The 16,494-nt window shown below is 40.9% G+C and overlaps 1 protein-coding gene across 1 annotated transcript in view; it reads right to left on the reverse strand.

The window, feature by feature from the left end:
• fam13b (family with sequence similarity 13 member B) overlaps positions 1-16,494 on the reverse strand; it is a 63,473-nt gene that overhangs the window by 35,821 nt on the left and 11,158 nt on the right. The window contains 5 exon segments of the mRNA XM_079167342.1: positions 3,409-3,553; positions 3,789-3,966; positions 5,057-5,269; positions 9,963-10,175; positions 12,367-12,514. Coding sequence (XP_079023468.1) covers positions 3,409-3,553; positions 3,789-3,966; positions 5,057-5,269; positions 9,963-10,128 — 702 coding nt within the window. The 5' untranslated portion in view covers positions 10,129-10,175; positions 12,367-12,514.

Raw genomic sequence — 16,494 nt, forward strand, 5'->3', positions numbered from 1 at the left:
AATAAGCCCATCCGATCATTTCTTTCGGCCCGAATGTAATGAAATCTGCCAGCCTGAGTATATTCTGCCTGTACACTCATTGTTCGTCACCGTATTTTTCCACAAGCTGCTGGCCTAACAGCTTTGAGTGTCTAGGTGAGGAAGGAATGTCACTAAAAATGGCCGGTGTGAACAACTAATCAAGCTGAAATAAACACCTGAATAGTCACTTTTCTCCTTTCTAGGTTTGAAGGGAGATCTAACAGTGTGTTTGTGCTCATTTTTGTGTGACTGTACTGTTTCCTTCCAGCAGTACCACTGGAGAGGAGCCCTCTGGCCTAACGTTCCTGCAGTGAGTGGGCTGTGGGATCTTTTCCTCATCTTTAAATCCAAATGTGTTAGAAAGTGATTTTCAGACATTCATATTCTCTGAAAACCACTCGCGAAATGCAGTCACAGTAAATAAATCAATAATGCGGCTGTGTAACACTTCATGTGAACAAACAGTGAATGTGTGTAGGTGTGTGTGTTTGTGCTCATACTATATGTCTCACAAGAAGTTGTGACTTTACTTCTTAATTGCACACATGTAGCATTTAAAGCATTTGCTGAATGTTCACAGGATCATGAGTGAGAATTGAAAATATAAGGTGTGCTGCTTTGATTTTTTACCCCAAAAATCAACGTGCATTTCATTTTCTCTCTGAGCATCTTTGTCTAGCAACAGTAGCCCCGAAAAGCTTATTGAAATCGGGCACCTTGCTTACTTTTCATATTTCACTACACACTGGTTCTGCTTTGTTGATCAATCTCCAAAAAGGTATGAGTCACAACCGAGCGTGTTGCTTTCTAATGCGAGAGGATGCAATGATCACTAGTTTTCTGCCTCATGGGCTGAGGAATCAAAACAGTCCAGCCATAGCACCAAGCTAAAAATAAAAAATGCCACGTGCTATCTCAGTACTGAACGCACAGCTATGATGACATTTTATATTGTCATTTAAAATAAGTGAATGAGTCGTGATTACAGTTATTTTTCCCCCTACTTTGTCCGGATACTCGGGACACAAAAAGCTTCTTTAAACCCTGAATCAAAACAAACACACCCACCGGTAGCATCATTGCAACAAGCCTCGGCACAGCCTCGCTCTATCCTAAACAATAATCCAAAGGACGCCCATTTTTGCCAACAAACAAGCCAAAATCCAGTTTGGCACTTCTCATTGTTAGAACCATGCCAGCCTCATTGAGCTTCAAAGTTATGCCCAAACATGCCATGACGCGACAAACTGTCTTTGTCTTTCTCACTCCCTCCACGTTTCATATGCTTCTATCTTTTACAAAGTCTCTCAGTTTCTTAAATGTAGCATTGTCCCTTATTTCTGTAGTTTATTCTAATTGTTCTAACTAACCTCTGTGAGGCGTTTGGAGTTTACTAGTCTGGAAGCTTGTGTGTCTCTTGCGTGAAAGCAGGTGTGTGTGTGTATATATATAATCCCCTTCATGAGGGTTTGTTCACAGAGATCCATCCCCAGTGTAGTGCAGGGGCTGGAGGTGTGAGCTGCATGGTTACATCACTGCCAGCTTCTTTTCTTATCTTTCCCCTCCCTCGCCATCTCTCTCTCTCTCTCTCTCTCCCTCCGTTTCTTTTTCGTCCTTTTCTCTCTCTGCACTCTCACCGTTTCTCCCCCATCGTCCTGGCTGTTTTTTCTCCCTCTACCTCTCTTAACCACCCACTATTTTGCCCTCTGTGTTACATAAGACACAGGGATCAGCGCACAGATGATTTGTCTTTACAGATTTATTTCTCACTGTCCCTGCTGCTCGTTTTTCTGCTCTCTCACTATTCTGTCTATTGGTAATGTTATCCTCTATATTCTCATTCATCTGACACACCATGCAATCAAAACAACAACAAAGAAACGGAATACGTAAAATAAAAACAAAATTCAAAGAGCTGCATGAAAGATTTCTTCTTCTTTTTCTACTGTTGATATAATCTCAATATAATTATCTTTCTCTCGCAAGCCAGTAAGTTTGTTTTCTTGAATAAGGGAAGGATGTGACAGATGAGGACTCCAAGGAGTCTAGGAAGCAAAATTTTAAATATGTTTCCAGCGACAGTGCAGAGTCGTGAGTTGAGAATACATTAAAATAGAGAAACTGCAACAAAGAAACAAAAGAAAGAGGTAATCAGTGAAGGAAGATGGAAAGAAACAAAAAACTAAAGCAGGCAGTTGAGTGTAACTAAAAAGGTGACTTACTGTAGATACTGTGACTGTTTGTAGCCTTAAACTTCAACATTTAAACATGATCTTTACAGAGCCCCTGCTGTGTTGAGCTTGTGCTCTTAAATGGCGCGACATGAGATAAGGTTTAAGGGTAATTATTGTCTTTGTGTGCATGTTATCATACATTAACACAATGCAATCAGTACACTGTCAAATGAAATGTTACCTATGTTATTCTTTGAGCTGCCAGCCCAGCAGTCACGCAGTGTTGCTGGGAAACAGCGGAAATGCCTCTGGGTTTAGTCTGCCGGTGACGTTCTCCGTGTTCAATGTTAAGACACAGAATGGTGTATATATATAGTTCAGCTCAGTCAAACAACTCACTCACTAAACCACATCCGGACTCTGAATTCTTAAGACACCTCGGCATAGTGTGTGTGGGTGTGTTTGGGTGTGTGTGTGTGTGTGTGTGTGTGTGTGTGTGTGTGTGTGTGTGTGTGTGTGTGTGTGTGTGTAGGTGTGTTTGGGTGTGTTTGGTGGGGCTCTTCTCGATTCTTCTGAAAAGTATTTTGCTGACGGAAGAACTTTCTGTTCAGTAATACTATGCACTGTACTACAACAGCTAGAGGAAGTGATTACTCACATACCTAAACAACACATGTACTTCCTGAACTACTGCAGCTAACCAATACTTCTCACTGTGGTTCGTTTCACTGGAAGATGAAGTCATTTAATCCCAGTGTGTTTCCTAATGTGGCCTGCTCGCATAAGATTTACAAACTAGTGTCTCTGGAGTCAATTCTTGCAATCTCTTTAACTACAAAACCTTTTAACTACCTTGAGGTTTTAAACTATAAAACCTCAATCCAAGATTCTTGATCATATCATGCATGAGAACAACCAGCCAACACATTTGTTGATTTGTAATCACATTTTACTTGGAATCATTCAGATGGACGACAGTAAGTAATCCACTGTAAGTCCATAAACAATAATACTGTATATACAAAATAGAAGTTCTATCAGAAATCAAGCAGTATAAACCCACGTTTCAAATCATAACAATGTCGACTTTTCTGAGAATTCACATCCAACTAAAAAACTATATAAAAACATATTGATCCCTCCACGTTCAGAGATTAACTGAGTGATGGCTAGAGAAGATGAAGAAGTCAGAAACAAAGGCGATGGGCAGTACCTGTTCATTGATGGAGCTGTAGTCGTTGGTGGTGGAGACGTCATCTTCCTCGGAGTCAAACAGGCCCTCTTGGTTGTCCAGCAGCTCTGCCAGCACTCTGCTGACAGACTCCTGGTCTCGAAGGTCCTCTCCTTCTGTTGACAGACTGCAAACACCAGACGAGAGAAGCGTGTGTTGTATTGGTTGCACACTGCTTCCCACGGGACGTTAAATAACTACAATAACTGAATACATGCATGTGTAAGTGCCTCTGTGGGTATCTGTATGTGCAAAGCATGCACTTGGGTCTTAGCTCACAGTATCTGACAGCTCAGATTATTTCCACAATGACTGTGATTATTTAAGCAGAGTTATTAAAAAGCCCTATACAGGCATCTTACTGGAAGATGTCTGGTCCGAAGACAGCGGCCAGCGTCCCGATGTTCCAGCTCTCCTGCTGAAGTGAGGCCACGCTGCCCAGGAAGCGGCACAGGAAACGCAGCAGGCCGTAGTTGAGTTGGGGAAGCTGCTGCAGCAGGTACTTCAAGTTTCTACACAGATCCTCTTCATTGCTGTAATCTGAAGGTTGTTAAAGAGAAGAAAACAAACGATATCATTACATGTGAGTAATACGATTTGTATACGCTTCATTGCAGTCAACACATGTTACTTACTCTAATTACTCTAATCATCAACACCGTTATAATAATACGCTTGATACATGCTGCTCTCAATGTTGCTACAAAGCTCATTTTCTATTAGATATTGTGGAATGAATTATGGGTTATGTGTTCCTGCACGGTTGACCATAACAATTTTTCACTAAAGAAAACATGCAGACACACATAAGATAAACGTAGAATCCTCTGCGGGAGGTGAAATGAGCTGAAACAGGAGACGGCATAAGGGAGGAAAACGTAGTGCTGTAGTAATGATGAGAATGATAAATGAATGACATGACATGGAGAGTCCCTGCAAACTCCCCCACTGCTGCAATCTGCACGACAGCCACAGGAACAACCATCATCATGACAAGAGGATTAGAATAGATTATCTGTGATTAAAAACAGAGAACAGGGCAAAGAGGGGGGGACAGAAACAGAAACAGAGCAAATGTGGAAGTGGAAGATTTGTGGAAGTGACAACACATTGTCCTTTAACCATGTGCTGCTCCACCTCTGAATTTGGTGCCTGGATTGGTCTGACTTTGGTAAAATATCATAAAAGATGTATGATAATGAGGAAACCTGGATGTTAATTAGGCCATGAAGCTTAAAGTTATTCTTAAAAATAACAAATAATATGAAATATAATATAAGAGGGGAATACCAACTCAACCTTTGCCTTTAGAGGGTAGGTTCACATTTTCTATCTTCATACAATAATCACATGCCCATATATGTACATTGAACGCATTATTGGTCATTACATTATTTTCTATGTGCATTATCAGTACCGTTTTACGATAGACAAAACACACCATTTAAGTACTTGCATTAGCAAAAAAGGGCTTTTGCAACAAGCAAAAATAACCTAAATGAACATGAACTAAGCTAAAAGTAAAGCACAAAAAAAGATCAGTTGATGGGTTCAAAGTGGATAAAAAGAGCAAGAGGGTGGGGCTGACTGAGTGGGTGGAGAAATGGCCCGAGCAGTCCTCGTCACACACCTTGGTGAAGCTGTAGAATGTGTCCCTGTATGGCCGTTGGGATGACCGGCTCAGGAAGCTCCTGCAGGAAGAGTCGGAGTAGGCTGACGGCCGACGCCAGGTCCGCCTCCTTCTCTAGCTCCACCTCCTCACCACTGTCATAACGCTGCCGCAGCCAATCCACACGCTCTGCGTTGCCATTAACAAGGAAGAGCCCCTCCAGGTCCAGAAGACCTGGTGACACATAACACATGACACAGCAATTATTACTCTGGTTAAAGACATCCTCATTACATACTTTTAAAAAAAAAATTGTAATCTTCAAATCATCAAATTGAATTTGTTTTTAAAAAAAGTTATTTCATTCCTTTGCCAAATGACTTGAGATGAACATCATTGCTGGGAAGATGGCGTAATCACAAACCTACTCCGTTAAAAAGCCACCTGCATTCATGCTTTAATCACTAAAAAGAGGGCTTGGTTCTAGCTGGGCATGTAATATAAGTGTACAATGTAAGCATGACTATAAGAAAACAATCCAGCAGGATAATAGTAAATATATATCTATACAAATTGCGTTCATCTGATAAACATCATGTCCATGAACGTGCCAACAAGAACAATCATTTGTATCTTGCAGTGACTTCTAGCTCTAACAACAACCACCTGAATGGAAAGACCTGGTAAATACAGTGTGGTCATGGGATATTTCTGAGCTTTGGACCTAAAGAAAAATCATCTGGACTAAAATAAACAACTGGCTGACGTGTTGATGTAATGGAAAACTGAAGGCTTCAAAGAATCAACCGGTAACTTATTCTAGTCTAGAAATGCAAACTTGAATTTGATACCCAGCTAACAGAAGCACAGGGATGTGTGTGTGTGTGTCAGTGTGTGTGTACATACAAGTACTTTTGTGTATGTGAACTTCTCCTCCATCAGTATGAAGAAACTAGCGGCATGACCACACTGACTGCTACCATTACTCTGTGTGATAAGATCAGTGTTAGTAATTAAAAGGACAAACCAATTGCATCAGCAAGTCCTGTGAGGCCTTGAGCCAGTTTAATCATGTTTTCCGTCCTTTACATAATAAGCTATCTGTTCATCTTGTTTCATGTCATGTTCATATTATGTACTGTGTTGTCACATGAATCTCCTTGCAATGCTTTTTTTTGTGTTTTCTAATTTTACAACAACCACTGCCGGTAGCTACTATAACAACTACTGCTCGGACTTGCACAAATTTAAATCAAGTTGATGTTCCATTACCTCGTTGCTATTCTTGGCTTGCTTTAGTCCTGACAAAAGCGAAATGTAACAATGGAGAAAATCTACTGCAGTGTGAGAATGCTGATCAGCCTGTTTGGGTAAATTTCTCCGTTGGTTCCAGATAGAAGACGGTTGACCAATGGAGCTTAAAAAGGAGCTCAGTGTGCTTCAAACAACCTAGTTTGTATGTAGAGCTGTCTGAACATGTCGAAAGGCAAAAGTGTTAATGTCGGTTCCAAACAGCCAAACTCGAGGGCTTTGCAAAAAGAGCACAAAAATGTGATGAATCGTAACAAATGGGGATAATGAAGCTCACTTTTCGGACACTCTGTCCTCGGAGGAATTCATGGTTTTGCACAATATGAAAAAAAGAGAGCTTGACCGCATACTTTCTCTCCTACAAACATAGTTCCTACATTAACTGCTGACAACAAGGTCTGTGGTTTACCATGATTTATGGAAATAGAAATTGCTGTTGAGTTTTTCCAAATGTACGTTTTTGGTGATTGGAGTGCCATATAGTCCAATTGTGTTCAGGAGAAGACAGACATCTCTACGGTCGATATCCCCAAAACTAGGCAACTCGCACCAAAACAATCAAGGTTGATAAATAGCACAGCAGGTAATTTAGTTTTTTGATTTTTAGGTGAACTGTCCCTATAAAGACCTTCAGTGATTAATGTCTTAGAGTAATTATTAGTCATCATGAATACAGAAGAAGTAGGGCTGGACAAACATCAAGATACTTCACACCAAACACCTCGATATTGCGATGACATTGTAGGGTTGACTATCGGTGCTTTAAAAAATATTTACACAACGAGATTTTTAATAGATATGTTTCAGTAATGTGGACATAATAGAAAACGCTTATGAGTTCAGAAATGTACATCACTTTACTGTAATGCAGACTTTAGAACCAGGAAAAGTCATATTACGATATCACAAATCTAAAGCCCTATGTTTAAACACAATAGGAAATGGTGTTTAAGTGTCAATGTTGTGGCTCGCAGATTAGGAAACGGCTTCTCGGTGATTCCTCCTGATTTCTGTTCACTCCCTGGTTTCCCATCTGTTAACAACCAGAGGGAACAAAATGTCCTGAGGGACATATTTCCATGTTACAACTCCACACAGTAGTGCACATGCAGCGCAGCATTCAGCATGGGTCCACAGTCACAATGCAATACATTTTCAAATCACAACGTCCACATTGTTGATTAACGACTCAATTGAAACATTGATCAGCCCTCTTGAACGCTGTAAAACAACTTGTATTAGTGATGTAATCTTTCACAGATGCCGCAGCTTTGGTCCGACACGCCTTCAAGTGCTTTCCATTTCCTGTCTCCGTTTTACATCAGATGACTTTTTTACTTCATATTTCTAAAACCTCAGACATCATACACAAATAAAACAAGGTAGATGAAGGCCTTCTCACCGGCTGAATAACTTCTGAACTGGCAGCAGCGCTCTAATTAATGTGCTGGCAGAGGTCCGGGAGGATTAAAGACTTATTACATAACCTGAGCGGGCCCCGGGTCACTCAAACCACCAGCCTGCTTCACTGGTCACTTGAGTGGAATTGAAGTGAAGATTCATTCCAATAGTTAAAAAAAAACAACGTACCCACAGGCTCGACATGAGAAGAAAATGTCTTTTCTGTTATTTCACAATGGAAGTACTGATAAGATTCACACTTCTCCAACACCCTTTCTATTACTTTACATACAATATGTAGATACATACAGTATGTCCAGGATCCAGCTGGCCTGTCGCGTAATCTTTAAATCTCAACTATAATTCCATATCGATTCTCAGGATACTTCCATTTATTAAGTAAACGCGAACCATTTAATGACCTTTTTAGCATTTCCTTCATTTCATGGTTGGCCTCTTTTAGAGCCATCAAATTGCTGTGAGACACACAGTAAATCAATTCTACAAATTAATCTCTGTGTGCATTTGCAATTTTGCACGGAGCAGAGATGGTGAGATTTAGGGAAACAAGTTAAACAGATCTAAATGGCTCAGTTTCTCCGTGGTTCACACCAACAATGCATCCTTAGCACAGAGAGGATTGTTTGGTTAGGTATTTGGCTGAAGGCTTTATGAGTTATGTAACACAAAACTGGTACTGATGATGTTACGGAGCCAGTATAAAGCAGCTAAATGCAGATAAATTCGGTCTGTGGCTGGTTAGTTTAAAAACTTAAATTTGGCTTCAAAAGTTACCACTTTTTATCACTTTTAGAGTCTCATCCTTCAACGCACGGTATCTGAACTGGCAATCTGCTCTTATAAAGACGGTGACATAAGACTGAAGTTCCTGCTCTGCGAGGCCTGAAGAGAAATGTTCCAGGGGGGATGTGGGAAAGCCCCAGGAACAATGGTAGGTTCCTCTCTTCACTGTGAAGCTCATCTGTTTTCAGATGCGGCGCTGCAGTTGAGAGCTCTGTTATATAATAAAGAAGGAAGTGGACCGTGGATCTGTCTGCCGGTGCACTCAGAGTTCATCTTATCACATAAACTGGATCTCCACTAACGACATATTTTGGTTTATCGTGATGCAAGGGCAGTCAACAGCAGCAGGGCGTGCTTGGGATTACTGAAACATTAAACAAGGCAATGAGATGTAACTGAGCACTCAGAAGTGTGTACTTAGAAGTGATAAATGAGACAAAAATAGTGGCATTCAAGATGGGCTGGAACTGGTATTCGTCTTAATCCTGCTCTCCCATTTCAATCTTAAATCAAGTGAAATGTCACGATGATTAATACAATTCCATGAAGGTACAAAGACCTGTCTTACTCTACCGGACACAGGTTAAATGAGCTGCTGTGGCTCAGAGGGTAGAGCCTGTGGTGCTTTAATCACAATGATGGCCGGTTCCAGCCCCTCCGGCCCACCTGTCAAAGTGCCGCGGAGCGAGACACTGGACATCAAAATGCTCCTAATATTTGGTTAATGGGATAAATGCAGAGGCCGTATTTCAATAGCTGAGCTGTCTACAAACTGTAAGTGACTAATTAAATAAAGTTTAAGGTATTAAAGAATTCCTATTTTGACAAAATGTCACATTTCTAAATTCAAAAGTGAAACATGTTCACTCTGAACGAAAGCCGAGATGAATAAAAAAAGGAATCCAGTGTTCCTATAATACAGTAAATTAAAACTGAAGGCAATTACAAGACAATGTAAGCTCTTAATACCTGGAGGGGATGTAGGTGCATATTAATACAAGAACATTGAAATGTTAAAGATCTGCTCATACAAAGAGTATTCTGAGGTTAGGCCAGAAGAACATCCTCTCTTTGTAGGAACAATTATATCACAACACAGAAAGATTGAGTTTTTAGGCTTTGAGCAAATTTTGTAAAACCATTCTGCTTTTTTTCCCATAATATAAAAGCAAAGACTATTTTATTCAGAGTGTAGCCACGTTGATTTAAATGTACTGAAATTGTTGCATTGGTGTCATCAGCATCGGTTGATATTTTAGGTTAGTGAATATTAATTTGATGAAAACGATTTCCATATGACTCATATATTGGATATAAAATGGTGTGAAACCAGCAAAAACGTTGCGTGAATTTGGGGTTAAAGCATCACTTCATCTGTGTGTGTGTGTGTGTGTGTTTGTCCATCACTCACCATGCTCCTCGATGTAGTCGACGATGTCTTTCACCAGTGCAGGAACCTCATGGCCGCTGATTGTGTGCGTGCGTGTCACTTCCTCCAAAGGAACGCCAAAAACACGCGTGGTGCTGGCTGAGCTCCCGCCCTCATTGCCTGGCAACGGAGACACGCTCTTCCTCATGGCCGCCTCCTCCTCCTCCTCACCACAGCCCCGCCAAGACCTCACGTCTTTAAGGGGGGGAGAGAAATGCAGAAGGAGGGAGATTAGAGAAAAAGTCAGATAGAATGATTTACAAGATAAAAGCCTTGGTGAAGGATTCAGCACTGCTTAAAACATCACTTTTCATCTTTAGTCATAGACACACTGCCAAAGAGTGGAGAAAATCACTTCTAGAGCGATCAAACCTCCCCTCCCGATATCTAAAAAACAAAGAAGAGGAGGAGGGGAGAGGGGAGAACGGACAGCAGCAATAGGCCACTCGTCAGCAGAGGCGTTTACATCTGCGGCCTCATTACAGAAAAATATTCTACGTAACTGCTTTTCCTATCGTAACTGAGGTTTCAAAGACAACAATCCTATCGTCCTATTACAGAAGCAATTCCAAAACTCATGGCTGTGTCCTATCTTACATCTCAGACCTCCTAATTATCCTAACTATTACTGTAAATAAGATTCTTCAGTCTCCTCCTGTCAGGCCGGTAAATACGTTTCAAATGTACCGGTAGGCTACTCGAGATGGACAAGCCAAAATAGCTACTGGACCCTAAAAAACAACAAGTGCAGGCCTCTCCAGAGCCCGAAGCAGCACGTCAATCAAATTCAATTCAATTTAAATTTAGGACAGGGCCTGTCCCATCCTAAATTAGGAATCTTAATTTTGGAAATCCCTAAGTTAGGACTGTTCTTTAATAGCTAAATTCCTATCCTAAGATAAAATAGGATTTTGTTTCTGTAATACCAAAAATCCTTAATGTCATCCCGGAGATAAGACTTGTGGAGTTTTTGTAATGAGGCCTCTGATCCATTAAGGGGTAGTAGAACAGGTGAAGAGTATGTGTTATAGTTAATTCTGTGTCTGGGACAAGAAGACTGTCTAATGACCATTGAATCTGACCAATCAGTGTTTCCAAAACGATGAATTTAGACCTAAAGTGGCTCAAATTAATTTCACAACAAGCCTCAATGACATGTTGGTAAAGGACCAGTCTGTGGGTCGACAGGCGAACTGTATCCCTGCATTTGAGGAACTGTGGCAGTAAGAGAATGAAACGGATGTATTACGGTAAAGTAATAAACCTGTCAGACAGGTATAATGATCTATGCTTAATGAATGGGCGGCTATAGCGGCAAACCAGGACTTCACCCCGTATAAAGTAGCATTGTATCAACTTCTGACAACTATTTACTCCAACAGTTTTAAATTACATAAACACGATTCCACGTGGGTGAAAGTCAGTTGTTTTTACACTTTGTTTGTTACATAATCATCATTTTAAGGTCATTACTGAAATTAAACTCTCGTCCCTGCAGTATTTGGCTTAATGAAAGAGTCCTTCCATGCAAAGGTGATGCTGTGAATGCCTGAGTCAGACGATGGGATGGAAATCAATGCAAAGCAAGCAAGAATGTGCAACAATCATTTCTGTTCAAAGTTGGACTCTGATGATGGTCGGTTGGTGAGTAATCTGAATGCAAACAGATGGAGTCCAGTCTACTCATGTTTTATTATTACATGACATTCAGTGTGAAGATGTGCCGATGTTCAGCTGTTAAACTGGTTGCATTATAAAATGGCATTTTGTGGGCAAGTTTAGCTAATAGGCCGTAGATATATCTAATGTAGAGCGGGAAGATTAATCATTTTTGTATCAAAATCCCAATGCAAACGAGTGCAATGCTCAAACTGAACCTAATTCTGAGAGTTGATCAAATGGCACAATGAACTCTAGGCTCTTTCCTCCTCAATAGGCTCTCTGTAGGCCAGTTTGTCCCACTGACATCTGGTCACAGATGGTTTCTTAAGAAAAAAGCACCACTGTGTATTGTTTTGAGTTATGAGAAGAAGAGTGGACTGTGATTTAGGGGTGAATCCTTCTCTAAGAAAACAATCTCGCTTATTGCATTGTGTCACTTAGTGAGCAGCTAACTCGGACGTTGTCGAGGGTAAATGACAGCTCGGAGGAAGAGGAAGTGGAAACTCTGGTTTGGGGCTTGTCCTTTCAGTCTGTGAGGCAAATGAATGTTAGCTCATGTGATTAAAGCCTCAGTCTCTACACAACAAGTCTTAAAAAGTGACGACTATAGTATAACAAATGTGCTTGTGTGTGTCTCATCAGTGGTCCAGCAACAAATGTACCTGCATGTGTGTGTGTGTGTGTGTGTGTGTGTGTGTGTGTGTGTGTGTGTGTGTGAACTCACCGTGTAGCAGTGAAAGTGTGTCCTATCTTCGCCTCCCTTAGCCAGAGAACCACCAAAACATCTATGGCTGCTTCAGGTTGTGGCAGAAGATGAGCCGGTAGTTCCTCATTGACGGACCGCTTATCCTTCTTGCAGGATTCTTTTCTATCTACTCGGAGAGAGAGAGAGAGAGAGAGAGAGAGAGAGAGAGAGAGAGAGAGAGAGAGAGAGAGAGAGAGAGAGAGAGAGAGAGAGAGAGAGAGAGAGAGAGAGAGAGAGAAAGAAAGAAAGAAAGAAAGAAAGAAAGAAAGAAAGAAAGAAAGAAAGAAAGAAAGAAAGAAAGAAAGAAAGAAAGAAAGAAAGAAAGAAAGAAAGAAAGAAAGAAAGAAAGAAAGAAAGAAAGAAAGAAAGAGAGAGAGAGAGAGAGAAGGAAGAGGAGCAAAAGAAAAAGGAGATAACGGCAGAATGGAAAGACAGAAAAGAAAAGGTGGAGACAGAGATGGGGGAGAGAAAAAGATGGAATCTGTTAGGCAACAATCTCTGGTATGTTTACAAACATATGTTAAGCTACTTTCTATTGTAACATAATATAACATTGTTTAATCTGTAACATATCTATAGCTATAAGAAGAGATGCATACTACATTTGCAACAACAACAGCTGTTTTGGATAAAACGTGGCATCATTTAAATCGTATCACTTCTGATGATTCTGGTTCTTATCAAACTCTGGTACAGATTCCTACGATTCTTCATATTAACTCATATTAAGCAAAAAAAGAAACATCTGTATTTTCAACTGTCATAATCAGTAATGTGTCATAAATATCTTTGCACTGAGCAATAATACAAACTTAACTTTCTACATCACATTAATCAAAATGAGATTTATAAAACGGGTGCTGGAAACAAAGAAACTCGCTGCAGAATAATGTGTGAACCAGTTAATTACTTCCGTGCCATAAGCGATTATCAGCACCTCTTTAACACAGCAGTTAACTCCATCATTGTTTAAACAAAGAAAGAAAATCAACACAGCATTGACTGCTTATTAATCACAATGAATAATTAACACATGCTTACTCAACCACATGCAAAATTGGACGCAGATGACCAATGCAACACAAAATGTGCAAAGGATTGCACAAAGAAAATAAAGCGAAGACATTAAAGACAACAAAAAAAAATGACTCGGACACCAATCACTTTCATACATGCCAGCCTTCCCCCGAATATTTAGAATCAAACCAATCACAAAGGTCTATTCCCGTTTCTCTTCTTCTCTCCCCTTTTCTATTTCTCTCCTCTCCTTCCTCTTTAATTAATCTCATCTTCCTACCGTGAGGCTTGAGATGCCATGTTGTCCAAGAGTCTGCTGGAGGTGCGGACCGAACACAATAATCAAACCGACACCGGTTAGGCTGGAAAGCCGTGTGTGTGTGTGTGTGTGTGTGTGTGTGTCCTGCATGTCCGTGCATGCCCAAGTGAATGTGAGCAAACTGCCTCTTTGAATCTCGGTACGTCAGCTGTGTACCTGTTAAGTGCTGCACGCAAGTGTGTGTGCTTGTGTGTGTATGCACGTCTTAAAGATGCTAAATTTTGAATTCAGAGCATATCTATGTTTGAGGGATTTCCTCCACACGGCTCACAATATGGCGACTGCTGAGTCAGCGGCTTGCAGCTAACAGTGCTAAGTAGGTTGTGTGTGTGTGTGTGTACTTAATGAGGCTGTCGAGAGTATATGTGAGATGGGATGAACGGGTGAATACATTTTTGCTGCTCTTTATGGGAATATGGCCGTGTGGTAAAATATGAAGAACACCGTTCTGCTTCTGAGAGTGTGATGGAGTCAGAAAGACACTGAAATATTCAAGAGATGGAGACGGCAGGGAAAGTGTGAGGGAGAAGGAGAAATACATTTACTGGAGATGCAAAATCATTTACAACTTAAAAAGGTTGAAAGCTAAAAACAGTGTCCACAATGAGCTTTAGTTTGTCTGAATGATTGTTTAAAAAAAATCACATTTCTTAGCCATGTTGCCCATCTCTGCCACACACAGATTTAAAAATGAACCAACGTCTTTAATATGCACACATGCACCTGGTTGAGCCTTGGTGGGTTCTGTGCCACGTTTCCTTCTGGAGCAACTCTTTTATTTCTGCTTTTCTGTCCTGTTACTACTCCCTTTTCTTCCCCGTCATTCATCGGTATGCTGCACGTTACACAAGCCATCCAACCTGCTGAGGCGGTCGGCATCACCGCTACATGAAGCGCAGTAGAGACGTAGAGAGGAGAATGGGGATTGTGGGAGTTATGAGGCTGGATGTCTTTTCCTCTCTGTGTTGATGTCTGTCTCTCTCAACAAAACCATCTAACAGCTTTCAGAGGATAAAGGATTCGCTCTTACCCGTTAGAAGCAGCCATCTTTACTTAATTCTGATACTAAAATTGACTTTGGCTCTTAACAGTTTTGGTTAATAAACAACCGAACTCCTTGTCATGACCTTTTAAATACACTTAATTTTGCCTTTGGTGAGACAACATTCAGAGTCACAGCTTTTAGTGGATTCAGCTCAGTGGCAGATGTGACTCAATGACAAATGCTCTTTAAAAATACGAATGCCATATACTGTAGGTGTTGTTTATCTAAAGCCCTTCATGTAATACATTACATATAATTGAACTACAAGGTTACTTATAAACCCATGCATTTCTGAAACCTCAGCAGACGCTATGAAGCTACACAGAACTACATAATAGAAATGACCAAACATTGGTCTTTTAACTTCTACAGAGCACAGGCAGCACTGAGGTGACTGAACAACCAGGAGCTGCCTTAAATGGTCCTGAACTACCCGTCTCCTAATTTTTCGGTCGAACCAAAAACATTAGCGTAAACTTGACTCTTCATTTCCACCTGTTAGAAAAGTGGCCTCTTTTAAAGATTAACCTGAGCAGAATGTTAAACTGCACACCCCACTGATACGGGTGAAATGAATCCTTCCTCTTATGCCATGTTGCCCTTTTAGGGACTAATACAGTAAATCCTTTCAGTGAATACCTGTGGAGTGTATTGAAGGTTATTAAATGAGGGTTTCAGGAGTCTTACATGTTTGCCCATAAAGATTGCAGAGTCCTCTAAAGGCATCCTTCAGCCCTAAAACCAACGGCACTGGCACCGCTGGGTCCTAAGCCTCTTTAAGAGCTACAGAAAATCCCACTACTGGAGGTGAAAGTCTTATATCGAGTCAGGGCCCCAACTGTTGAAACCAAAAAAAAGGTACAACAAACCAGATCATGCTGTAACTGAATAGATATAAAAACTGTAACTACTGCATACTCTTTGAATATTGTACAATGATTATTACGGCCAACACTTTGGGAGCCTAAATAGCGCGGTACCACAGTGCATACACCTTTTAAACGAGGGTGGTCCTGCTGCTGCCCAGGCTCAGACGGGTGAGGACAATGACACCCGGAGATTAGGGAACTCAATGTTCCCAAACCAGCGCCTTGTTTGCCCTGGAGACTGGCCCTAAAAAGGCCTCTGTAGCGAGGATTTGGTGAGTAATGGAACAGTCCAGAAAAGCTCTGTCTGTGTTTCTTTCTGTCTGACCGTGCGTCTTAATCCCAGATATCATGCTTGACAGCCTCTTGCTCAACAATGAGGCACATTGTTAGGAAGGGAAACAGAGAAAGCTGAGGCGGCGCACTATGAGAGAGCAAGGAGAAGCAAGTGAGAGAGATAAAAACTAAAAGGAGCAGGAGGGAAACCGGCCAATGGATCACATGACAACAACACAGAGAAGAGTACACAAGGAGAAACGTTTAATTCTACTGTTTGCAGAGCAATCAGCAAAAAACTAAATGAGCAGTCACACGGTAACGCTCCAGAAATCCATCCCCATCGTACTATAAACTGCAATGCGGTGTTTTGAGATATGACAAGCCATCAAAGTCATGGATCTCCTACTCGCAGCCTTTTTTTTTTTATCTCACTGGTACCTTGAACAGTAATATATTAATACCACCCTTTTATTAATTCAGACCACTGAAATACACATGTGCGTCAAAGTAATCGGCTTAAAGTGCACACTCATGCTTTCCTTCTATGGTCCTCGTCCTCTGAAAGAAAAACAACTTTTGTA

The sequence above is a fragment of the Pholis gunnellus genome (assembly GCF_910591455.1).
Source record: "Pholis gunnellus genome assembly, chromosome: 10".
NCBI lineage: Eukaryota > Metazoa > Chordata > Actinopteri > Perciformes > Pholidae > Pholis > Pholis gunnellus.